The sequence below is a fragment of the Poecile atricapillus genome, chromosome 11 (genome assembly GCF_030490865.1).
Source record: "Poecile atricapillus isolate bPoeAtr1 chromosome 11, bPoeAtr1.hap1, whole genome shotgun sequence".
Taxonomy (NCBI): Eukaryota; Metazoa; Chordata; class Aves; order Passeriformes; family Paridae; genus Poecile; species Poecile atricapillus.
In genome coordinates, this window is record NC_081259.1 from 766,536 (window position 1) to 789,428 (window position 22,893).

Genomic DNA, 22,893 nt, shown 5'->3' on the forward strand with positions numbered 1-22,893 from the left:
CTCACACTTTACTCAGGGTTTTATACACTATTACTCACGGCAGCTGGCAGCGGAGCGCTCAGTACAGAGCTGTTTCTAGCAGGTAGATGTTTCTAAATGTTTACACCCGGCTGAGCTCAGGGCAGGGGGCTGTGGTTGGTGGCAGCTCTGCCCTCCTACAGCACATGTGGAGCAGCTTTGTTGAATTTCCCAACCGAATGTTGCTCGGGGTGAGCAAACACAGCGCGCCTTGCCAGCAGCTGCGGCAGCTCCTTCCCTTCCCTTCCCTTCCCTTCCCTTCCCTTCCCGCACCTTCCCTTCCCTTCCCGCACCTTCCCTTCCCTTCCCTTCCCTTCCCTTCCCTTCCCTTCCCTTCCCGCACCTTCCCTTCCCTTCCCGCACCTTCCCTTCCCGCACCTTCCCTTCCCTTCCCGCACCTTCCCTTCCCTTCCCGCACCTTCCCTTCCCGCACCTTCCCTTCCCGCACCTTCCCTTCCCGCACCTTCCCTTCCTTTCCCTTCCCTTCCCTTCCCTTCCCTTCCCGCACCTTCCCTTCCCGCACCTTCCCTTCCCTTCCTTTCCCTTCCCTTCCGAGTTTCCCTTCCCTTCCGAGTTTCCCTTCCCTTCCCGCACCTTCCCGCACCTTCCCTTCCCTTCCCGCACCTTCCCTTCCCGCACCTTCCCTTCCCTTCCCTTCCCTTACCTTCCCTTCCCGCACCTTCCCTTCCCGCACCTTCCCTTCCCGCACCTTCCCGCACCTTCCCTTCCCGCACCTTCCCTTCCCGCACCTTCCCGCACCTTCCCTTCCCGCACCTTCCCGCACCTTCCCGCACCTTCCCTTCCCGCACCTTCCCGCACCTTCCCTTCCCTTCCCTTCCCTTCCCTTCCCTTCCCTTCCCTTCCCTTCCCTTCCCGCACCTTCCCTTCCCTTCCCGCACCTTCCCTTCCCGCACCTTCCCGCACCTTCCCGCACCTTCCCTTCCCTTCCCTTCCCTTCCCTTCCCTTCCCTTCCCTTCCCTTCCCTTCCCTCCCCTCCCCTCCCCTCCCCTTCCCGCACCTTCCCTTCCCTTCCCGGCAGTCCCGGGATGAGTTTCCCTTCCCACCGGGAATGCTCTCAGGAACATCCCGGGATGAGTTTCCTTTCCCTTCCCACCGGGAATGCTCTCGGGAACATCCCGGGATGAGTTTCCCTTCCCTTCCCACCGGGAATGTTCTCGGGAACATCCCGGGATGAGTTTCCCTTCCCTTCCCACCGGGAATGCTCTCAGGAACATCCCGGGATGAGTTTCCCTTCCCTTCCCACCGGGAATGCTCTCGGGAACATCCCGGAATGAGCTGCGGGGCAGGAGCGGGTGCAGGGGGTGGGTGAAGGCTGTTCCCTACCGGAGCAGCTGGCAGGGATCAGCTGCCAATTAAAATCCGAACAGAAAGATAAAGCAGTGACATTTCTCAAATCCTTCCCTTGCTGTCCTGCCCCTCTGTGCTGTGGGGACCCTGTGAGCCCTTTCTGAGCAGCACCAGGAGCTTTTAAGCACAAGAAGAAATAAATCCCTTTCCTGTTGTTAGGGACAGGTGGGAGCTGAGCTGTTCCTGGTCCCGCTGCCTGCCCAGCTTGGATCCGTGCCTTGCCCCGTGCAGCTGATGAAGGAGCGATGACCTTTGGCTCCCTGGGAATTAAAACCCCCCCAGCTGAGGCCACCTGGGCTGGACAGAGGCCCCTGGTGAGGGCTGAGAGCTGGAACACCACAGGTGCTCTGCCAGGAGGATCTGAGACACAAACAAGCTCCTCCAGCAGCAGCTGCTGCTTCCAAAGCAGCTCCTCTTCCTTCCTGTCTCCAGCATGGAAATGTCTGGCAGTGACTGGGGCAGGCACAAAGCTCTGACTGCTGATCTGAAGCCAAAAGGCCCTCTCAGAGAGTCCTCCAGGAGATCATGGAATGGTTTGGGTGGGAAGGGACCTTAAGGCCCATCCAGTCCCACCCCCTGCCACGGGGAGGAACTGGATGGGCTTTAAGGTCCCTTCAAGGTCCCTTCCCACCCAAACCATTCCATGATCCTATTTCAAGCATCTTTTGATCCCTGAGCCCTTTCCTCCTTTCCCCCCGCTGCAGCAGCTCTGTCTGAGTAACATCCTGCTTGCGTTGGGACAATAACAGCATCTTTAGAAGGAGAAAAAAGCCATTTCTGTGTCCCATCCAACCCTGCCCTGTCAGTGGGAAGCCATTCCCCCTTCTGAGGCCCTTGTCAAGAGCCTCTCTGCAGAGACACTCACTGGAGGTGTCTCACTGCATGAAAATACTGCAGATATTTAAGCCAGATGTGTTTTATTGTCACTGATGAAGCAGTTTCTGTGCTGGTGGGAGGCCTGGCTTGTTATGTGGCCAGGAGCAGCCTGGTGTCCCACAGGAGGGATTATCCCGTGCCCTCAGCCGGGCACAGATGGGACCCTGCACGTGGAAAGGCCCTGCAGGAGAGGCTCACCAGATCCTGTGCCACAAATAAATTGATTTGCAGAGCTGATTTACCCCATCAACCCGGCTCATGTTTTAATCAACAAATCCCAGTTGCAAACGGCAGCTGTGAATGATTTTCGTGTGCAAACTGATCGCTCCTTCCTGCTGCCAGCGCCTGAACCATCTCCAATTAACTGAAAACCTTCAGCATTCCCCACGGGGAAGAGAAAATGTGAAACCCACCTGTTTCCTTCAGTAACTGTTTAATTTAACACACTCGTGAGCCGTGAGAGCCCAGCACAAGGGCTGGCCCTTTGCAGTCCTGGGAGGGAGACAGGGTGGGGGACAGATGGTGCTGGGGACAAGGAAACCAGGACTGGACACGGCTTCTTGGACCATAAAAACTTGACACCACCTTGGAACGGAATAAAGCACAAATGGTGAAGTCATGGCTTGTGTTTTACATACAAATCACACACAGGAATTTCCCCCTTGGACTGGGAGCTGCTCCCGACAGCCCTGGATGCACCTGGAGCTCTGCAGCCCGGGATGGGCTCCAGCCTGACTGCCCAGCATTGCCCTTCAAGGTCCCCCAGGTTTGGGGCATCCTCCACAGCCTGAACAGGGAGAGGAATTCCTACCTAAACACTCCTGCCCTCCTCCAGAGACCAACCTGCCAGCAAACCCGCCCTGAGACGGAGGGATTCATTCCCACACCGCTCTGGGAGCCGGCAGCAGGGGCTGTGCCTCAGAGTAAATCGGATATTCTAGTTAAAAATCAGCTAAAAACCTTAACAGAGGAGAATCTAGATAAGCACGGGGAAAAAAAAAAGGTTCAGCCTGTAGGGCCACAGAAAAACACCTTAACCAAGCATTACAGTGCTACACATCCAGAAATGCAGGGGCTGAGCGCTGGGCTGCCCACCAGGGAGGGGATGTGCCACAGCTTCCCTCTCCTGCCCAAATGCCTGCAAGGGAATCAGCTGGTGGACTCCAAACCTCAGCATCCCTGTGGTGCCCTCTGCTCCAGGGGGACACAGAAGGGCTTTGGCAGAAAATCCCAGCAGTGGGGAGAAAGGGTAGGAGCCCTGCACGCCCCCAGCTGAAGCTGAAACTTTATTCCTCTGCCCTGTCTCCACTTCTTAAATTAAATCTATTCAGCTTCAGTGCGTAAACATTTCAATGAAAATGACAGGAATGGGTTGCCAGCTTCAAGTCCCTTCAAGGATAAAAAAAAAACCCAAAAATCCCTACCCCAAAGAGCCGGTGGAATGCTGGATGCTCACCCCAGAGATACAAAAACAATAATAAAAGTCAAGGTTTGTGCTGGCCAGCCAACACCTCCGAGAGGCTGCACATGTCGAACGATAGCACCATAAGCGTTTCTGGGAGCTCTTCCCCAAATTCCTGCCGCTTTCAGCTCCCCTTTGCCCCGGTGGTCCCGGCAGGAGCGTGGGGAGCAGCGGGAGCCGCAGCCCAGCCCCGCTGGTGGTTCAGCACCATTAGAGAGCAGCAGGGCCTGGGGAGCCGGGGCTGGCCCCGAGGAGCCCCGTGCTGGGCCAGCGCCGTCACCTCCGGGAGAGCCGCTGGTGGCCGCGGCCGGGTGCCAGCAGCCCGGGCTGGGGACAGCTGTGGCAGCACTGGGCGCGCACGGTGGGCACCTGGCAGCGGCCCAGCAGCCGCAGAGTCCGGCAGAAGGCGAAGCTCAGGCGGTCGCGCTCGCAGGGCGCACCTGGAGGGGAGGCAGGAGCACAGGAGGCTGTCAGTGCCACCACGGCCATCGGGGCTCTGATGTGACAACGTGGGAGGAGATGAATCCTTCGGGACCTTTCCATCCCAAACCATCCCAGGGCTCTGTGGGAGCTGGCACCGCCTGGAGGGGCACGGACAGAGCTCCCCCAGCTCACAGCCCTCCTGTGCCTGGGCACCCACCCGGCAGAAACTGCACCTGTGCTGCTGCCAGCAGCTCCAGAACCTCTCCCCAGGGCTCCAGGAACATCTGTGCTGCTGCCAGCAGCTCCAGAACCTCTCCCCAGGGCTCCAGGAACATCTGTGCTGCTGCCAGCAGCTCCAGAACCTCTCCCCAGGGCTCCAGGAACACCTGTGCTGCTGCCAGCAGCTCCAGAGCCTCTCCCCAGGGCTCCAGGAACATCTGTGCTGCTGCCAGCAGCTCCAGAACCTCTCCCCAGGGCTCCAGGAACACCTGTGCTGCTGCCAGCAGCTCCAGAGCCTCTCCCCAGGGCTCCAGGAACATCTGTGCTGCTGCCAGCAGCTCCAGAGCCTCTCCCCAGGGCTCCAGGAACATCTGTGCTGCTGCCAGCAGCTCCAGAACTCCTCCCCAGGGCTCCAGGAACATCTGTGCTGCTGTCAGGAGCTCCAGAACCTCTCCCCAGGGCTCCAGGAACATCTGTGCTGCTGCCAGCAGCTCCAGAACCCCTCCCCAGGGCTCCAGGAACAGAACCGAGGTGCAGGGCACAGCCCCCTCCCATCCTGCCAGTCCCCAGCCCCCCCAGTGCCAGCAGAGCGGCGGAAAGGCCAGAATTCCTTTTTCTTTGAATTGTTCTGGTTATTTTGAGAACCTGAATCATCTGGTTGGCTTCCTGCAGGTGTCCTGCAGCCCTCAAAACAACTCTGGTGCTGCTCTGAGGACGGGCTTTGTTTGGGAAGGGCTGCTCCAGTGGCAGCCCAGGTTCCACCAGGCCCCAGCGCAGCAGCACAGAGCCACCACCAAATACACCTGTTTCATCTGGATACCCAGCTGCTTGCTTTGAATTTTTGGTTTCCTCCTTCTCTACTTTATCTCAGAGCAAGGCACGACCCCCTGAGCCCTGCAGCTGCTCACCCAGCGCTGTAAGCCTCACTTAAATTGCATCAACTCCAGAACGAGCCTAAGCTTAAAGTCTGTGGTTCTGAGATTCCAATTTTGCCTCCTGTACAAGGAATTAAAACACATGACAGCTTTTCTCTGGAAAAGGGCAGAGTTGATGCACTCTGGGGCCAATCCCCATTGCTTGTCCCGGGCACCCTCCACCAGGGACAGAAGAGGGGCAGGGGAAGGGCTTTTCTGTTTCTCAGGACACTCCTGTGCAGGGGAAAGGCCCCTGAGCTCGGGGAGCTCTCACTGACCACTGTCCCTCAGCCTGTCCCCTCTGGGAACAAAGGCTGTGCCGAGGGAACGGCCGCTGCCCCCATTCCCACGGGAATTCTGACCCGCCGCAGATGCAGAGCACAGACTTTCCCCCTGGCTTGGGATTTCAGTCCCAGCCCCAGCCCCCAGCCCAGCGGTGAGGAGGTCACTACACTGCTCTAAACTTCATTTTCTCTTTCAGCTGAGGTATTTCCTCCCTGCCTCCCGAGCTGCAGCTCTCTGTGGCCGGCCAGAGTGTCCCTGTGCCCCCAGAAAAGCAATTTATCAGTGAGAGATAAATTCAGAGAGGGATGGAGGGGATCCCAGCTTCACATCACTCCTGCAGGCTGGGGGCTCGCTGCAGCCCCTGCCTGCTGGGACAGCAGCAGTGCATTTTCCCTGCTGGGGGAGCAGAGCAGGTGAGAAATCTCTGCCCAGCCTGGGCAGGGTCGGGTGTGCAGAACATCCCAGAGCCACTGGAAATGGAGGTTTCCAGTACACAATACAGGTTTCCAGCACAGAAATACAGGTATTGCCATGTGCTGCAGGACAGGGATGGCTCAGCAGGGCTCTGAAACACCTCTGGGGTGTCCCATGAGAGCGGGGCTCAGCCTGGGTGCCCATGGGCGGCTGGGAATGTCCTGGGCACTGCTGGGGAATGCTCTCCTGGGCAGACCCTGCACAGACCCTCAGTATTTTTAGCTCTCTCAGCTTCCTAGAAAGTTATTTATGGATCACAACCAAGCTGCCTCCTGCCTTCCCTGGAAAGAGCTGTGAAGCTCACACTGGGAGGCCGCTTTCCAGGCTTGGAGCGATGGTTCAGCTCTTTCCTGATCCCTTTCCAGAGGGTCAGCGCCCTGGGCCCATCAGGAAATTCCTGTCCCTGCCCCATGCCCAGGGAGCAGTGAGCACACCCTGCCAGGGGTTCCTGCTCCTGAACCCCTCCTCAGCCACAGAGGATGGGAATCCTGGGGAACACAGCAGGGATGGGAGCAGGAATGGGGGAGAAGAGCCACCACCCTTGGCTGGAGGCTCTGCTGACCTCACAGGAGACCCAAATGAGCTCATGGATCACAGAATATCCAGACTGGAAGGGACCCACAGGGATCATCCAGCCCAAGCCCTGGCCCCGCACAGGACACCCCCACAATCCCACCCCACCCCTGAGAGCGCTTTCCCAACGCTCCCTGGTGAAGTCAATGGGAGCTGCTGAGGCTTTGAGTTCCCAGCCCTTTCCCAGATCCTGCTGCAGTCTCAGGGTGGATGTCTGCGGGGTCAGGCTCAGCTCTGAAAACCTTGGCTGGGCTTGGGATTCCTCCCTGGAATTTGTTCTTGGGCAAGGGAAGCCGTAATAAGCACTTAATTTGTCAGCTCTTCAGAGAGGGACCTACAGAACCCACCCAATTCTCATTTAATCCTTCTACTGCTATTTCTTCCTATTAACAATTTTTTATATAATCCTCGCACTTCATTTGGACCCACGTTCTGTAAGTCCATGCCAAACTTCAGGCTAAAGAAATAGCTTAAAGCAGGGCTTGAAAAATCCAGGCTAAGTCAGCACATTAGAGACTGAAAACCCCCACTTTTTTTGGGGCTGTTTTTTTAGGTCGGTGTGGAAGTCGCTTTAAATTTCATTTAAGCTTCTGCCAGCCAGACCTAAGCTTTTACTTTTATTCCTGGGAAAAATAAACTTCCTGGAACACATTTTGTCAAAACAAGGAAAGGTTGAGCTTGGAGCTGAGCTAGCAAATCCAGGGAATTAGGCTGCTGACCTCTGGCCCTCGGGATGCTCTCGGAGCCAGGGCTGAATTTAACAAGAAAATTATCCCAGGGTCCTGCTCTGGGGATGAGGTGCCTCCCTGTGGCCTCTGGTCAGCGGGATGGGATGGGATGGGATTGATGGGATGGGATGGGATGGGATTGATGGGATTGATGGGATGGGATGGGATGGGATGGGATGGGATGGGATGGGATGGGATGGGATGGGATGGGATGGGATGGGATGGGATGGGATCAGTGGGATGGGATGGGATGGGATGGGATGGGATGGGATGGGATGGGATGGGATGGGATGGGATCCATGGGATGGGATGGGATGGGATGGGATGGGATGGGATGGGATGGGATGGGATCCATGGGATGGGATGGGATGGGATGGGATGGGATGGGATGGGATGGGATGGGATGGGATGGGATGGGATGGGATGGGATGGGATGGGATGGGATGGGATCCATGGGATGGGATGGGATGGGATGGGATGGGATGGGATGGGATGGGATGGGATGGGATGGGATGGGATCCATGGGATGGGATGGGATGGGATGGGATGGGATGGGATGGGATGGGATCCATGGGATGGGATGGGATGGGATGGGATGGGATGGGATGGGATGGGATGGGATGGGATGGGATGGGATGGGATGGGATGGGATGGGATGGGATGGGATGGGATGGGATGGGATGGGATGGGATGGGATGGGATGGGATGGGATGCATCCCCAGCTGCCAGCCTGGCCTGCACAGGCTGGCCCTGACAAAGCCACAGCTGGGAAAACTGGGAGAAACCCACAAACCCCCACAGTTTTCAGGGGTCAGCCCTGCTGCAGGCAACATCTTTCTCTCACATTTTATCAAAACAGGGAGTCCTTTCCGGAGCATCCCTTTCCCACTGACTCCTGTTGTCAATTAGCAGTTAATTAATTGCTCTCCATGCCTCACTCAGCAGCACCTCCTGGCCTCACCACTTGGATAGGGACACGCTCAAATGACAGAGAAAATTGGCATTTGCTGCAATTATTTCCCACATGGATCCCTTGTGGACGAACTCTGTGACTCGCAGAACCACAAACAATTTAATTTCCTCGCTCAGAGCAAGCAGGAGCACCACATTTAATTGCCAATTAATCTTGTGGTGACTCCAAATGCAGCCAGCCCCGGATAACGAGCGGGGAAATGGGAGCAGTGGGAGAGCCATGGGTGTCTGGGACTGAGCCAGTGTGAGCAGAGCCTTCACTCCTGGGGCCCCACAGCCCCCAGCAGCATCCCCTGTGCTGGCTGCTCCTGGGACATGGGGCTGGGCTCTCAGGACACAGAGCTGGGCTCTCAGAACACGGGGCTGGGCTCTGTCCCACTCCCAGAGGAACTGCACCACTTCATCCACACTTGTCCTTGAGCCAGTGAAGTCTTTACCTCATCCCTTTGGAATTCCAAGCTGAGACACCTGTGGAACAGCTGTGCTTGCTGTTGGAGCCCAGAACTGGCCCCTTCCCCTGGCTGGCACCTGCCTGGGGCAGATTTGGGGAGCTCAGAGACCTCCCTGCTATCAGATCTGGAGCAGTGGGCACGAGGGAAGTGATTCATTCCATGGCACGGCCACGATGAGCAGGCAGAGCCCTGCTGTGTCCTGGGCAGGGAGGTGTCAGTGCCAGCAGGATGTGCCATGTCCAGCACAGCCACCAGTGACCAGCTGAGTGAGCAGCTCCATCCACCCCTGCTCCCTCCTCCAGCCACACAGCAGCTCCCACCTTTCTGGTTTAATTCTATCTGATCTGCTGGATAAACTGCTGCAGGTTTCTCCAGGCCCTCATCCCGACCTGGAGCTCAGCTCCTTTCCAAGGCACCCTCAACAATTCCCAGAGAAAGGTTCCCAGCCTCTGGAGCATCACACGGAGGCACCGGGGTGCCCAGGGCTCTGCAGCTCCCAGGAGCCATCTGAGGACTCACAGCTGGCTGCAGCTGGAACACAACATTCAGAAATAACCTTGGTGGAATCTTCAATTCAATTTATAACCTGGCAACAGACCAGGACTCTGCTTCTAATTAATCCCGACCTCCTTTAATTGAGGAGCCGATTGCTGTGAGATGTTTGTGCTTCATCTGTTCCATCTGATAATGCTGGAACATTTAAACCCTGCTGGGGTTATTGGCACTTTTGTGTCCAGCGAGGACATGACCACTGACAGACCCAGCCCCTGTTCTGCTGGCACTGGGGAACCTCACACCAGAGGAGGGAGAGGCTCTCCACAAAAACATGGATTGCTCCAGCCTGAGCCCATCCTGTGCACTGAAGATCCCCTAAAGCACAGGAAAGGGCTGGAGTTACATTTATGTCTTTCTGGGAGCCTTTGACTGCGCATTTACACATCTGGGATTTCCTGCCATGTGAAAGTTTTGTTCCCCTTCATGCTTTGGCTGGAAACATTTGTATTTCCAAGAGGCGTTTCCTGCCCTGGGCTGCAGCCAGAGCATTTATGTCATTTTTGATCCAGGATTTTACCATTTATTTGTGTGCTTCCTACTCATCTCAGTGGTTATTCTGGTCCAGCCTTGGCTCCATAGCTCTCATCACCAAGCCTGGCACGGAAATTTTCCCCTGACCAAAACCGCACATCGTGTCTTGAGCAGGGCTGACTCATCATTTCCTAAATGCTGGAGTGCCCCAGGGCCCTGAAAATGCTCCAAAAAGGAGCAGATTAATGGCTGAAAACATCCTGATGGCCAACAGTGCCTGTGCCAAATCCCAGCCAAGCAAAGCCAGCGCTCCTGCCTGCTCTGGAATAGGTGTCAGGAGGAACACACTGGGCATGGGATAAACAGAAAGAGCTGGAATGGGCTCAGGGATGCGTGGAGCAGCCATGGATCCGGCTCCTCCACCCCAGGCACCAGCTGCTGCTGCCCCCTGCCCCATCTGCCAGCCCTCCCTTTGTCCAGCAAACCTCCTGGAAGTCCAGCAATACCTTCTGGGCAGCCAAAGAGCTTTTCTTTTGCACAGACACATTAAAAAGATAAAGCTGGTAAGTGACTGACAGGCTGATATCAGTGACATCTAATCCCTCATTATGTTGCTTTTCTGTAAGTGCTGTTAACCCTTGCATCCCCAGATTTCTGTCTCCCAGGGAGCTGCCTGGTGCTGGGGATGGATCTCTGTGAGTGGAGGAGGGAGAAGGAGCCAAGTGAGTGCCCGTGGTGTGGCTGAGCACTGTGGCTGCAGCTGGGGCAGGTAAATGACAAACAGGTTAAAATGGGGCTGGCTCCCTGGCTCCCTGCTCAGACACACCTGAAGATGCTGGAGAACTGCTCCTTTATTTTATTTCCTTATGCTGGGCCCAGCTTGTTTCACAAGTCTTGTGTGTTCTGGGACTAAACCACTCAACATCTTCCTGAGAGCTCCAGCACTGGGTATTGCCCTCTGCCTTCCTTTTCCTGAATTCCCCATTGGGACCCCCCTGGATGGGGTCCCTTCACCCCACAGGGTCCCTCGGGTGTCCCTGAGCTGACACTGACACTCCAAGCACATCCCAGCCCACATCTGTGCCAGCAAAACCCTGCTTGGCCCCTTCAGGGACGGCTGCTCTGGACATTTCTAGACAGCTATAACATTCCCACTTAATTATCAATTGATAATTAATTGTAAGGCCGAGTCAGCCTTACACAACCCATGACGGAAACGCCCGCTCCATCTCCCCGCACCCTTCCCATTTCCCAGCCTGGCTTTGCCTTGGCTCACCCGGCTCGGAGCTGTTGCAGTCCTGGGGGTTGCACTTCTGGGTGCTCTCTGGCCAGGGCTCGTGGTCACACAGGCTGCTGTCCTCCTCAGCCACCCCTGTCCTGGTGTCCATGCACTTCACCTGCCGCCGCTGGATGCCCCCTCCGCACGGAGCCGAGCACTGCGCGGGGGGAACGGGGTCAGGCTGGGGAGAGCCCCCAGTGCCACCCTGTGCAGGGCTGGGATCCCCATTTCCATCCTGTGCAGGGCTGGGATCCCCATTTCCATCCTGTGCAGGGCTGGGATCCCCATTCCCATCCTGTGCAGGGCTGGGATCCCCATTTCCATCCTGTGCAGGGCTGGGATCCCCATTTCCACCCTGTGCAGGGCTGGGATCCCCATTTCCATCCTGGTACAGGGCTGGGATCCCCATTCCCATCCTGGTCTAGGGCTGGGATCCCCATTCCCATCCTGTGCAGGGCTGGGATCCCCATTCCCATCCTGGTCTGGGGCTGGGATCCCCATTCCCATCCTGTGCAGGGCTGGGATCCCCATTTCCATACTGGTACAGGGCTGGGATCCCCATTTCCACCCTGTGCAGGGCTGGGATCCCCATTCCCATCCTGGTACAGGGCTGGGATCCCCATTCCCATCCTGTGCAGGGCTGGGATCCCCATTCCCATCCTGTGCAGGGCTGGGATCCCCATTCCCACCCTGTGCAGGGCTGGGATCCCCATTTCCATACTGGGTACAGGGCTGGGATCCCCATTTCCACCCTGTGCAGGGCTGGGATCCCCATTTCCATCCTGGTACAGGGCTGGGATCCCCCATTCCCATCCTGTGCAGGGCTGGGATCCCCATTCCCATCCTGGTCTGGGGCTGGGATCCCCATTCCCATCCTGTGCATGGCTGGGATCCCCATTTCCATACTGGGTACAGGGCTGGGATCCCCATTTCCATACTGGGTACAGGGCTGGGATCCCCCATTCCCACCCTGTGCAGGGCTGGGATCCCCATTCCCATCCTGGTCTGGGGCTGGGATCCCCATTCCCATCCTGGTCTGGGGCTGGGATCCCCATTTCCACCCTGTGCAGGGCTGGGATCCCCATTCCCATCCTGGTCTGGGGCTGGGATCCCCATTCCCATCCTGGTCTGGGGCTGGGATCCCCATTTCCATACTGGGTACAGGGCTGGGATCCCCATTCCCATCCTGTGCAGGGCTGAGATCCCCATTCCCTGTAGGACCCCATACTTGTCCCCAGGAGCCCATACCTGTCCCCAGGAGCCCGTACCTGTCCCCAGGAGCCCACACCTGTCCCCAGGAGCCCATACCTGTCCCCAGGAGCCCATACCTGTCCCCAGGACCCCATACCTGTCCCCAGGAGCCCATACCTGTCCCCAGGAGCCCACCACCCAGGTGGTGCAGGGCTGGGACCCCCATTCCCCTCGGGACCCCATACCTGTCCCCAGGAGCCCATACCTGTCCCCAGGACCCCATACCTGTCCCCAGGAGCCCGTACCTGTCCCCAGGAGCCCATACCTGTTCCCCAGGAGCCCATACCTGTCCCCAGGAGCCCGTACCTGTCCCCAGGAGCCCATACCTGTCCCCAGGAGCCCATACCTGTCCCCAGGAGCCCGTACCTGTCCCCAGGAGCCCATACCTGTCCCCAGGAGCCCATACCTGTCCCCAGGAGCCCATACCTGTCCCCAGGAGCCCACCACCCAGGTGGTGCAGGGCTGGCTGTTGCAGGGCCGGGTGCTGTTGGGTCTCGATGTCTCCTCGCAGCGCCCTGGCTCCGGGCACGTCACCAGGCGCGCCTGCTCCCCGCCACCACAGGGCTCCGAGCACTGCAGGACAACGCGGGGAGCAGTGTCAGGGGCTGGGGGCTGCAGCCCCTCCGCCATGGACACACCTGGGGGGGCTCACCTGGACAGGAGAAGCTCCAGGGAGAGCTCAGAGCCCCTCCAGGGCCTGAAGGGGCTCCAGGAGAGCTGGAGAGGGATTTGGGATAAGGGATGGAGGGACAGGACACAGGGAATGGCTCCCAGTGCCAGGGGGCAGGGCTGGATGGGATTTTGGGCAGGAATTGTTCCCTGGGAGGGTGATGAGGAGCTGGGATGGAATTCCCAGAGCAGCCGTGGCTGCCCCTGGATCCCTGGCAGTGCCCAAGGCCAGGCTGGATGGGGCTGGAGCAGCCTGGGACAGTGGGAGGTGTCCCTGCCAGGGATGAGCTGTCCCCAGGGCAGCCCGTACCTCTCTCCAGGAGGATGTGTACCAGGCCAGGCACGGTGCACTCCGGCACGGCAGCTGTGCCGGCGGCTGCGGCAGCGCAGCCTGGCAGTGGAAGGGCCGCAGCAGGCGCCGGTCCCGGGTGTCGATGCACTGAACATCCCGCACCTTGGTGCCCCCGCCGCAGCTCCTGGAGCACTGGGGAGGGACACAGCACCGCGCTGGGAACGGCAGCACGGCCCCAGCGGCCCCAGGGACCACTTTGGGTTGAGCTGACACCACAACCCTTCCCCTCTTGCTGTAGGCCAAGCTAGAGCACGGTGTGTGCAGCTCGTCCATCACCAGCACCCTCTGGGACCAGCTGCCTTCCAGCAGTAACAACAACATCAACAACAACAACAACAACAACAACAACAACAACAACAACAACAGTCTTTATGCCTTGAGGAACTGATGGTCCCAAGGAACAGCGACCACCCAGAGCGAGGAGAGCTGTTCCCCACCACCAAACCCACCGAATTCACCCAACCCAGCTGCAAACATCCCCTGGCACTGCAGTGCAGAGCAGCCAGAACACTGTCCAGAGACTGACAAGCCACAGACTGGTTTGGGATGGACCTCAAAGAGCACCTTGCTCCAAGCCCCTGTCATGGGATGATGACACCTGCTAGACCAGGCTGTCCAGCCCCAGCCAACCTGGCCCTTCATCAAACCACTTCCTCCAGCTTTTGCAAATTCCCGACTTTTTACAGCCCAAGAGCAGGAAAAATGAAAGTACTGTGGGATGAGTAATTTAAACCCTGTGGCAAGTGCAAACCTTTACCTACGTGAGCCGTGGGGCAAGGAGCAGGCATGAGCCCACAGCTGCCTTGTCCCGTGGGTTCTGGGGACCTTCCTTCCCTCCCCGTGGGTTTTGGGGACCTTCCTTCTCTCCCCGTGGGTTTTGGGGACCTTCCTTCTCTCCCTGTGGGTTTTGGGGACCTTCCTTCTCTCCCCGTGGGTTTTGGGGATCTTCCCTCCCTCCCCGTGGGTTTTGGGGACCTTCCTTCTCTCCCCGTGGGTTTTGGGGACCTTCTCTCCCTGTGGGTTTTGGGGACCTTCCCTCCCTCCCTGTGGGTTTTGGGGACCTTCCTTCTCTCCCTGTGGGTTTTGGGGACCTTCCTTCCCTCCCCGTGGGTTTTGGGGACCTTCCTTCCCTCCCCATGGGTTTTGGGGACCTTCCCTCTCTCCCCGTGGGTTTTGGGGACCTTCTCTCCCCGTGGGTTTTGGGGACCTTCCCTCCCCGTGGGTTTTGGGGACCTTCCTTCCCTCCCCGTGGGTTTTGGGGACCTTCCTTCTCTCCCCGTGGGTTTTGGGGACCTTCCCCCCCTGTGGGTTTTGGGGACCTTCCTTCCCTCCCCGTGGGTTTTGGGGACCTTCCTTCCCTCCCCGTGGGTTTTGGGGACCTTCCCTCCCTCCCCGTGGGTTTTGGGGACCTTCCCTCCCTCCCCGTGGGTTTTGGGGACCTTCCTTCTCTCCCTGTGGGTTTTGGGGACCTTCCTTCCCCCCGTGGGTTTTGGGGACCTTCCTTCTCTCCCCATGGGTTTTGGGGACCTTCCTTCTCTCCCCGTGGGTTTTGGGGACCTTCCCTCTCTCCCCACGGGTTTTGGGGACCTTCCTTCCCTCCCCGTGGGTTTTGGGGACCTTCCTTCTCTCCCCATGGGTTTTGGGGACCTTCCTTCTCTCCCTGTGGGTTTTGGGGACCTTCCCTCCCTCCCTGTGGGTTTTGGGGACCTTCCCTCCCTCCCCGTGGGTTTTGGGGACCTTCCCTCCCTCCCCATGGGTTTTGGGGACCTTCTCTCCCCGTGGGTTTTGGGGACCTTCCCTCCCTCCCCGTGGGTTTTGGGGACCTTCCTTCTCTCCCTGTGGGTTTTGGGGACCTTCCTTCCCTCCCCGTGGGTTTTGGGGACCTTCCCTCCCTCCCCGTGGGTTTTGGGGACCTTCCCTCCCTCCCCGTGGGTTTTGGGGACCTTCCTTCCCTCCCCGTGGGTTTTGGGGACCTTCCCTCCCTCCCTGTGGGTTTTGGGGACCTTCCCTCCCTCCCCGTGGGTTTTGGGGACCTTCCCTCCCTCCCCGTGGGTTTTGGGGACCTTCCTTCTCTCCCCGTGGGTTTTGGGGACCTTCCCTCCCTCCCCGTGGGTTTTGGGGACCTTCCTTCCCTCCCCGTGGGTTTTGGGGACCTTCCCTCCCCGTGGGTTTTGGGGACCTTCCCTCCCCGTGGGTTTTGGGGACCTTCCTTCCCTCCCTGTGGGTTTTGGGGACCTTCCCTCCCTCTCCGTGGGTTTTGGGGACCTTCCCTCCCTCCCTGTGGGTTTTGGGGACCTTCCTTCTCTCCCCATGGGTTTTGGGGACCTTCCCTCCCCATGGGTTTTGGGGACCTTCCCTCCCCGTGGGTTTTGGGGACCTTCCCTCCCCTCCCTCCCCATGGGTTTTGGGGACCTTCCTTCTCTCCCTGTGGGTTTTGAGGACCTTCCTTCTCTCCCCGTGGGTTTTGGGGACCTTCCCTCCCCGTGGGTTTTGGGGACCTTCCCTCCCTCCCCGTGGGTTTTGGGGACCTTCCTTCTCTCCCTGTGGGTTTTGAGGACCTTCCTTCTCTCCCCGTGGGTTTTGGGGACCTTCCCTCCCTCCCCGTGGGTTTTGGGGACCTTCCCTCCCCGCAGGGCCCGTTACCTTGCTCCAGTTGCCCACCCGCCAGGCGGAGCAGGGTCTCAGGGAGCATCTCCGGGCAGGAACGGGTCTGTCGGCCGCGGCACAGCCGCTCTCAGCCCCGCTGCTGCAGCGCACCGGCCTCCACACCGCGCCCACACCGCACGTGGCCGAGCACTGCAACACAGGGACCTGCTGTGGCCACCCCACCACCAGCAACCCTGCCCTGGGGCCGGCCACCGAGGGAGCCCTGGGGACACAGCTCCGGCCTGGAGCACCAGGAAGGGGCTGTGGGGTGATGTGGGGAGAGGAGCTTCCCCCCCGAGCAGCGCTCAGCCCAGGGGAGGAGGAGGAGGAGGAGGAGAGACATGCTCCTCCATAACCCATTCCAGTGTTTCTGCTCTGGGTGGGACTGACCCTTCCTCTCCCTGCTCAGGAGGATTCTCATGGCCAGGGCTGCCCACAGCATAGGGGGAAAAGGGGCAGCACCCTGGGGCTGGGGGCGCCTTTAGCTTTTGTTTCTTAATTAGCACTAATGACCGCAGTCACTGACTGCTGCCAGGAGCCCAGAGCCAGCCAGCACAGCTCTCACATCCTCACTGGCCGTGTCACCTTCCACGGGACTCACCACGTACCTCACTCCAGTTCCCGACCTCCCAGCTGGGCTTGGCACTGCCTGCTGCGGTGGCTGATGGTGGAAGGAGAGCCTCCTCCTCCTCCTCCTCCTCCTCCTCCTCCTCCTCCAGCCTCTTCTCCCACAGCGGGGGGGGCCAAGGGGTGGCCTGGGACAATTCGTGTCCCCCATCACCAGAGGCAGACGTCTCTGGGGGTGTCCATGGTGAGCGGTCACTCAGTGATGTCCCTGGGGGTGTCCATGGTGAGGGGTCACTCAGTGATGTCCCTGGGGATGATGAGGGGTCCCCTGGTGAAGTCTCTGGGGGTGTCCATGGTGAGGGGTCACTCAGTGATGTCCCTGGGGATGATGAGGGGTCCCCTGGTGATGTCTCTGGGGGTGTCCATGGTGAGGGGTCCCCTGGTGATGTCTCTGAGGATGGTGAGGGGTCACTCGGTGATGTCCCTGGGGGTGTCCATGGTGAGGGGTCACTCGGTGATGTCCCTGGGGGTGTCCATGGTGAGGGGTTCCTCAGTGATGCCCCTGTGGATGATGAGGGGTCCCCTGGTGATGTCCCTGGGGATGGTGAGGGGTCACTCAGTGATGTCCCTGGGGATGGTGAGGGGTCACTCGGTGATGTCCCTGGGGGTGTCCATGGTGAGGGGTCACTCGGTGATGTCCCTGGGGGTGTCCATGGTGAGGGGTCACTCGGTGATGTCCCTGGGGGTGTCCATGGTGAGGGTGTCCCAGCAGTGACGCTGGGCAGGGTCCCCTGGGAGGTCAGCTGGGTGTGGGGTGGGTCCAGGTGCTGGGACACCCCCCGTGTGCCCCATTCCAGGGGGGACCCTGCTGCGTGAGCTGGGGCTGCGGGCAGGGCTGGCAGCAGAGCATCCCGCTGGGTGAGGCCGCTGGAGCTGAGCTGGGTGGGTGGCTCGGGTGTGGCAGGGGACAAGGACACTGGAGGGGCTGTTGTGGCCACCGAGGGCGCTGAGGTGGGGGCTGTGGGGACGTGCAGCCCTGGCTGGTGTCGCACGGGAGCCCCAGCAGCACCCGCAGGAGGGGGTCTCACGGCAGGGTGGGGGCTGCCAGCACTCCCTGCCACCCCCCAGCCCAGCGGCGTGGGCGAGGCAGGATCTGCCCTCTGCATCCCAGGGGATTGCGTGTCCAGCATCCCCCCTGGCACTCCTGCCCAGCCGTGCCGCTCCGTGCCCTGCGGGGCTGCACCTCTGATGTCGCTGCTGGTGGCCAGACCCCTTTCCCAGGGGTCCCGGTGGCCGCTCCCCGCAGCCCTGGCTGGGCCATGTCCCTCTGTGCTGTCCGGAGCTCCTGGCCCAGGGGACACCTCCGGACCCGCTGGACCATCCTGCCCAAGGCTGCTCCGGGTGGGCACAGCCCCGTGGGGCTCATCCCAGAGAGGGTGGCCGTGCTTTGCAGAGCTCTGGGTGGGCGGGGGGTGCTGAGAGCGGGGCACGAGCACCGCATCCTCCTCCTCCTCCTCCTCCTCCTCCTCCTCCTCCTCCTCCTCCTCCTCCTCCTCGCCCCAAAAGCCGGGGGTGCTGTATCTGGGGGTGGCTGGTGCCACATCCTCGGGGATCACGCTCAGGCGGTCCCTGGTGGCTGGGTGGCCGGGCTGTGTCTCTCGCTCATGCACAGGAGTGTTCTCCGCTGTGCCGGGGGGCTCCTGGCTCTCTCCTCCCGGCTCGGGGGTGAGCAGCCCCTCGGTGGGCAGCTCCCAGGGCCCCTCCGTGCCATCCCTGCCCTGCTCGGGCTTTGGCTCCTCGCCTTTGCTCTCCTTCTCCGTGAAGGGATAGTAAGACAGATCCTCATGGAAGTTGATGAAGTTGTAATCGTAGTAAAAATCGTCAACAAAGACATTTCCTTTCCTGGCTGAGAAGTCCTCCTCGGTGATCACATTGACATCGTTGGACTCGGGGATGCTTGGGATTAAGGGGTTAAATTTAGGAATGCGGCTGCTGGGGACGTAATGGATTTCGTTAAATATCTCCCTGCTGGAGGAGCCGCTGCCAGACCAGTCTGCGTTGGCACTGTCCCATTTCGTGTGGCACTGTGGCAGGGAGCAGCCCCTGTGCGGGCTGGGTCTCTGGGCAGGGTCACAGGCGGTCCCCGAGCTGTTGCTGCAGTGGACAGGGCGGCTCTGGGTCCCGTTCCCGCAGGTCACCGAGCACTGGCAAGGGACAGAGAGGGACAGGTCTGTGGGACAGCCCAGGAGTGCTGCCAGTGCTGCTCCCTCCCCTCCGTGTCACCCTGTCCCTGAGCAGCTCCTGGTGTCCCCTCCGTGTCACCCTGCCCTTGGTGTCCCCTCCATGTCACCCTGCCCCTGGGCAGCTCCTGGTGTCCCCTCCGTGTCACCCTGTGCCTGGGCAGCTCCTGGTGTCCCCTCCGTGTCACCCTGCCCCTGGGCAGCTCCTGGTGTCCCCTCCATGTCACCCTGCCCTTGGTGTCCCCTCCGTGTCACCCTGCCCCTGGGCAGCTCCTGGTGTCCCCTCCGTGTCACCCTGTCCCTGGGCAGCTCCTGGTGTCCCCTCCGTGTCACCCTGTCCCTGGGCAGCTCCTGGTGTCCCCTCGGTGTCACCCTGTCCCTGGGCAGCTCCTGGTGTCCCCTCCGTGTCACCCTGCCTTTGGGCAGCTCCTGGTGTCCCCTCCGTGTCACCCTGCCTTTGGGCAGCTCCTGGTGTCCCCTCCATGTCACCCTGCCTTTGGGCAGCTCCTGGTGTCCCCTCTGTGTCACCCTGCCTTTGGGCAGCTCCTGGTGTCCCCTCGGTGTCACCCTGCCCCTGGGCCAGCCTGCAGGTGCTGCTCACCCTGGAAATCAGCAGCACTGCCCAAAGCTCCCTGTGTGTCTGTCCCCGCGGCAGAGCAGCCCCGAGCAGGGCTGGCACTGGCTGGGGACACTTTGCTCAGGGTGATCCCTGACCTGCACTCCAGGCACAAACAGCTTTCCCGGGAGATGGACGCTGGGCAGGGCAGGGCTGGGATGATCTAATAGCTCTTTCCTGTGACCTATTGCCATGAATTGCATCTCTTCTTCTACAAGAGCATTCTTTGAAGCAGGGAATAACAACACGGGTGTTGTCCCAGTAGGGAAAAGGCAGAGGTCAGGAAGGAGCTTTGTTGGGGACACAGCACACCCCCATAATGGGCTCTTTGAGATGGCTCAGTACAAGAGAAGCTGGGAAGGAGAAGAGCAGCATTTTCTGCTGCATTTGGGGCTTGGAGCACCCCAGACTAGTGAAAGGTGTCCCTGCCCGTGGCGGGGGGGTGGAACTGGATGAGTTCCCTTCCACCCCAGAGCGTTCCAGGGTTCTCTGGTAACAGCACGTGGCCAGCACCAGGCACTTCCAGGAGCTGGAACCAAACAGCCACACACCAGCACCTGAGAGAGGGCTGCAAGGAGCTGCTCCTCCCCTGGGACAGCACAGCAAGCCAGGGAAAACAGCTCAGCTCCCACCGAGCTGGAACTGCCCAGCCAAGGCCTCCAGCTCCATCCAGGAGAGAACTCCAGGCACCACAGCGCTTGCAGGGGCACGGAGGGAGGTTATTTACCAGGGCTGGGTTATCAGGAGAGCCCTTGGGACACAGATAAGGAGTGAGGGCTGCCAGGAGCCCCGTGTGGGAACACACCGAGCTTGATGGAGGCTTCAGCCTTGAGCAGGAGGCATCAGGGCAGGCTGGCACGGCGGGACCTGCTCCTGCCAGGGCACAGCCATCCTGTGTGGGAGCTGGAGAACAACAAACCAGCCTTCTGACAGCATCAGCCTCTTTGGAAAGTCCATCAAGCTGGATGTGGGGTGCTTCAGGGTCCTTCTGGGGTACCAAGTCCCAGTGCTGAAGCAGCTGGGACCACCCAAACCCCAGAGAGCCCCTCTGTGTGCCAGGTGCTCCAGTGCCAGATGGGCACACGTGTTCCTGCCCCACCCTGCTGCTGCTGCTGCTGACAGAAGGACCACGGCCCTGGGGAGCTTCCAAACCCCTCCAACTCCCCTAATTATGGTGGTGGTGGAAATGGAAAAGAAAGAGGGCTCTCCCTTTAAATTAAAGGACAGAAAAATGACAGAACCTCAAAATCCCAAACACATTTCTCCTGGGCTCACAGATCCATTGGTGCCACCAGCGCAGAGGACAGCTGTGAGGGCTGGGGCTGGCCCTGCCCAGCACTGACCCACCAACAAACTGTCATTTTCCTGTTAAACCATTGCATCCATCTTTCTCAGCCCTTAATTGTGGCTTTTGTGGGCCCCTAGAAAAATATTCCCAACTCGCTCTCATCTAGCCTTCAAATTCTCTGCTCCCATTTGATTCCATTTGTTCCTTAGCAACAAGCTCCGTTCCCAGGCTCTCTCCTTTCTCTCCTGATATTTGTCTTCATCCTGAACACTTTTGGAACAGCTGCTTAAATCAGGAGTTATCATTTGCTGGTCGAAACCCTCAGCCTGTGGCTAAGCTGATTCCCATAAACACAAAAATAAATCAAGGCTACACAGAGTGTCACCATTAATAACCCCATGGAATCATCTGGGTTGGAAAGGACCTTGAAGATCACCCAGTTCCACCCCCTGCTGTGGGCAGGGACACAGGGACACCTCCCACCACACCAGGCTGTTCTGACCACGTCCAGTTGGAAACCTCATCCCTGCCATGCTGGGAGCGTGGCCCTCACCCTGTGTGTGAGCTCAGAGATGGGGCAGAGTTCACCTGCCCAGCGCTCCTTCCTCACCCTGAGACCTCTCCAGCAATGGAATTCCCGTCCCTGGGAGCTGCAGAGCCCACAGAGACACAGCCCTGGGTTTTCTGTCAGCACACCCATCGCTCCCAGCCAGGCTGGGGTGTCTGGGGACACCTGGGCCCAGCTGCCACCCCTCTGCAGGACACTGGGACATCCCCAGCGCTCCCTCTCACCTCAGACCAGTTGCCCACAGCCCACGGGGAGGGACAGGGCACCTGTGGGTGACAGGGCATGGTGGCATCCGGCCTGGCCAGGTGCTGGCAGTCCTCTGGCTGCAGGGCCCTCTGCTCGTCCAGCCCCACGCTCTGGATGCACAGCACCGTCCTCTTCATCAGCCCTGGGCTGCCACACGTGGCTGAGCACGTCTGCCACTCGCCCACCCACCACCTGTGGGGACAGCAGGGACAGGGAGGGACAGGGGAAAGGAACAAGGGGAAAGGGAAAGATCTCAGCCAGAGCAAGGAGCTGTGCCCCAGGATCCATCCCACTGCCCATCACGGGGGGCCATGGGGAAAGGAGGATCCCAAATGTGTCAGCCCAAGGTTTGGGGGCTCAGACAGGGGGTCAGGGATGGGATGGTGCCCAAGCTGTGTCAGCCCAAGGTTTGGGGGCTCAGACTGGGGTCAGGGATGGGATGGTCCCTGAATGTGTCAGCCCAAGGTCTGGGAGCTCAGACTGGGGGTCAGGGATGGGATGGTGCCCAAGCTGTGTCAGCCCAAGGTCTGGGGGCTCAGACAGAGGGTCAGGGATGGGATGGTGCCCAGGCTGTGTCAGCCCAAGGTCTGGGGGCTCAGAAAGGGGGTCAGGGATGGGATGGTCCCTGAATGTGTCAGCCCAAGGTCTGGGGGCTCAGACAGAGGGTCAGGGATGGGATGGTCCCTGAGCTGTGTCAGCCCAAGGTCTGGGGGCTCAGACAGGGGGTCAGGGATGGGATGGTCCCTGAGCTGTGTCAGCCCAAGGTCTGGGAGCTCAGACTGGGGGTCAGGGATGGGATGGTCCCTGAGCTGTGTCAGCCCAAGGTCTGGGGGCTCAGACAGGGGGTCAGGGATGGGATGGTGCCCAAGCTGTGCCAGGCTACGTGCACAGAGGCAGAGAGGAGATCCTGCCAGGATGGGAGCTCAGCCTGTGGACAGGCAATGCCCTGTGGCGGTCAGGCAGCCCCAGGGACGCTGCCCTGGAGCAGCCCAGGGCTGGGGAGCCATGCCCAGGCTGGGGACAGGGGAGGGGAGCAGGGGCTCTCACCTGGCCGGGCAGGGCTCCTCGCTGCAGGTGCGCTGCTGGTCATCGGGGCGGGTGAGGGCATCGCAGAACCGCTCCTCCACCAGGCCTGCCAGCCTCTCCACACAGTGCACGGCCTGCCTCTGCACCCCTGCGGGTGGGACGGACACTGAGAGCACCCTGGGGCACTGCTGGGCACTGCTGGGCACCACACGGGCACTGGTGCAGCTTCACAAACCCAACCCAAGCAGCCAGCAGCTGACAGGAGGCCCTCAGTGAGCCTGAGCCACCAGGACAGCAGAAAGAAAATGAAACCAGCGCCTGAAGCTGCAGGCCCAGGGGTGCTGAGGCTGCCCC

General features: G+C 59.9%; 1 protein-coding gene across 1 annotated transcript in view; it reads right to left on the bottom strand.

Annotated features, from left to right (window-relative positions):
* Positions 1 to 2,307: 2,307 nt before the first annotated feature.
* ADAMTS7 (ADAM metallopeptidase with thrombospondin type 1 motif 7) overlaps positions 2,308 to 22,893 on the bottom strand; it is a 43,451-nt gene continuing 22,865 nt past the window's right edge. Inside the window, exons 17-26 of the mRNA XM_058846994.1 lie at positions 22,561 to 22,687; positions 21,492 to 21,705; positions 18,114 to 18,759; positions 17,283 to 18,071; positions 16,597 to 17,138; positions 15,986 to 16,138; positions 13,301 to 13,474; positions 12,748 to 12,894; positions 11,068 to 11,227; positions 2,308 to 4,165 (exon numbers count right to left, since the gene is read on the bottom strand). Of these exons, the coding sequence (XP_058702977.1) occupies positions 4,002 to 4,165; positions 11,068 to 11,227; positions 12,748 to 12,894; positions 13,301 to 13,474; positions 15,986 to 16,138; positions 16,597 to 17,138; positions 17,283 to 18,071; positions 18,114 to 18,759; positions 21,492 to 21,705; positions 22,561 to 22,687 (3,116 nt within the window). The 3' untranslated portion in view covers positions 2,308 to 4,001. The remainder of the gene's footprint in view (positions 4,166 to 11,067; positions 11,228 to 12,747; positions 12,895 to 13,300; positions 13,475 to 15,985; positions 16,139 to 16,596; positions 17,139 to 17,282; positions 18,072 to 18,113; positions 18,760 to 21,491; positions 21,706 to 22,560; positions 22,688 to 22,893) is intronic.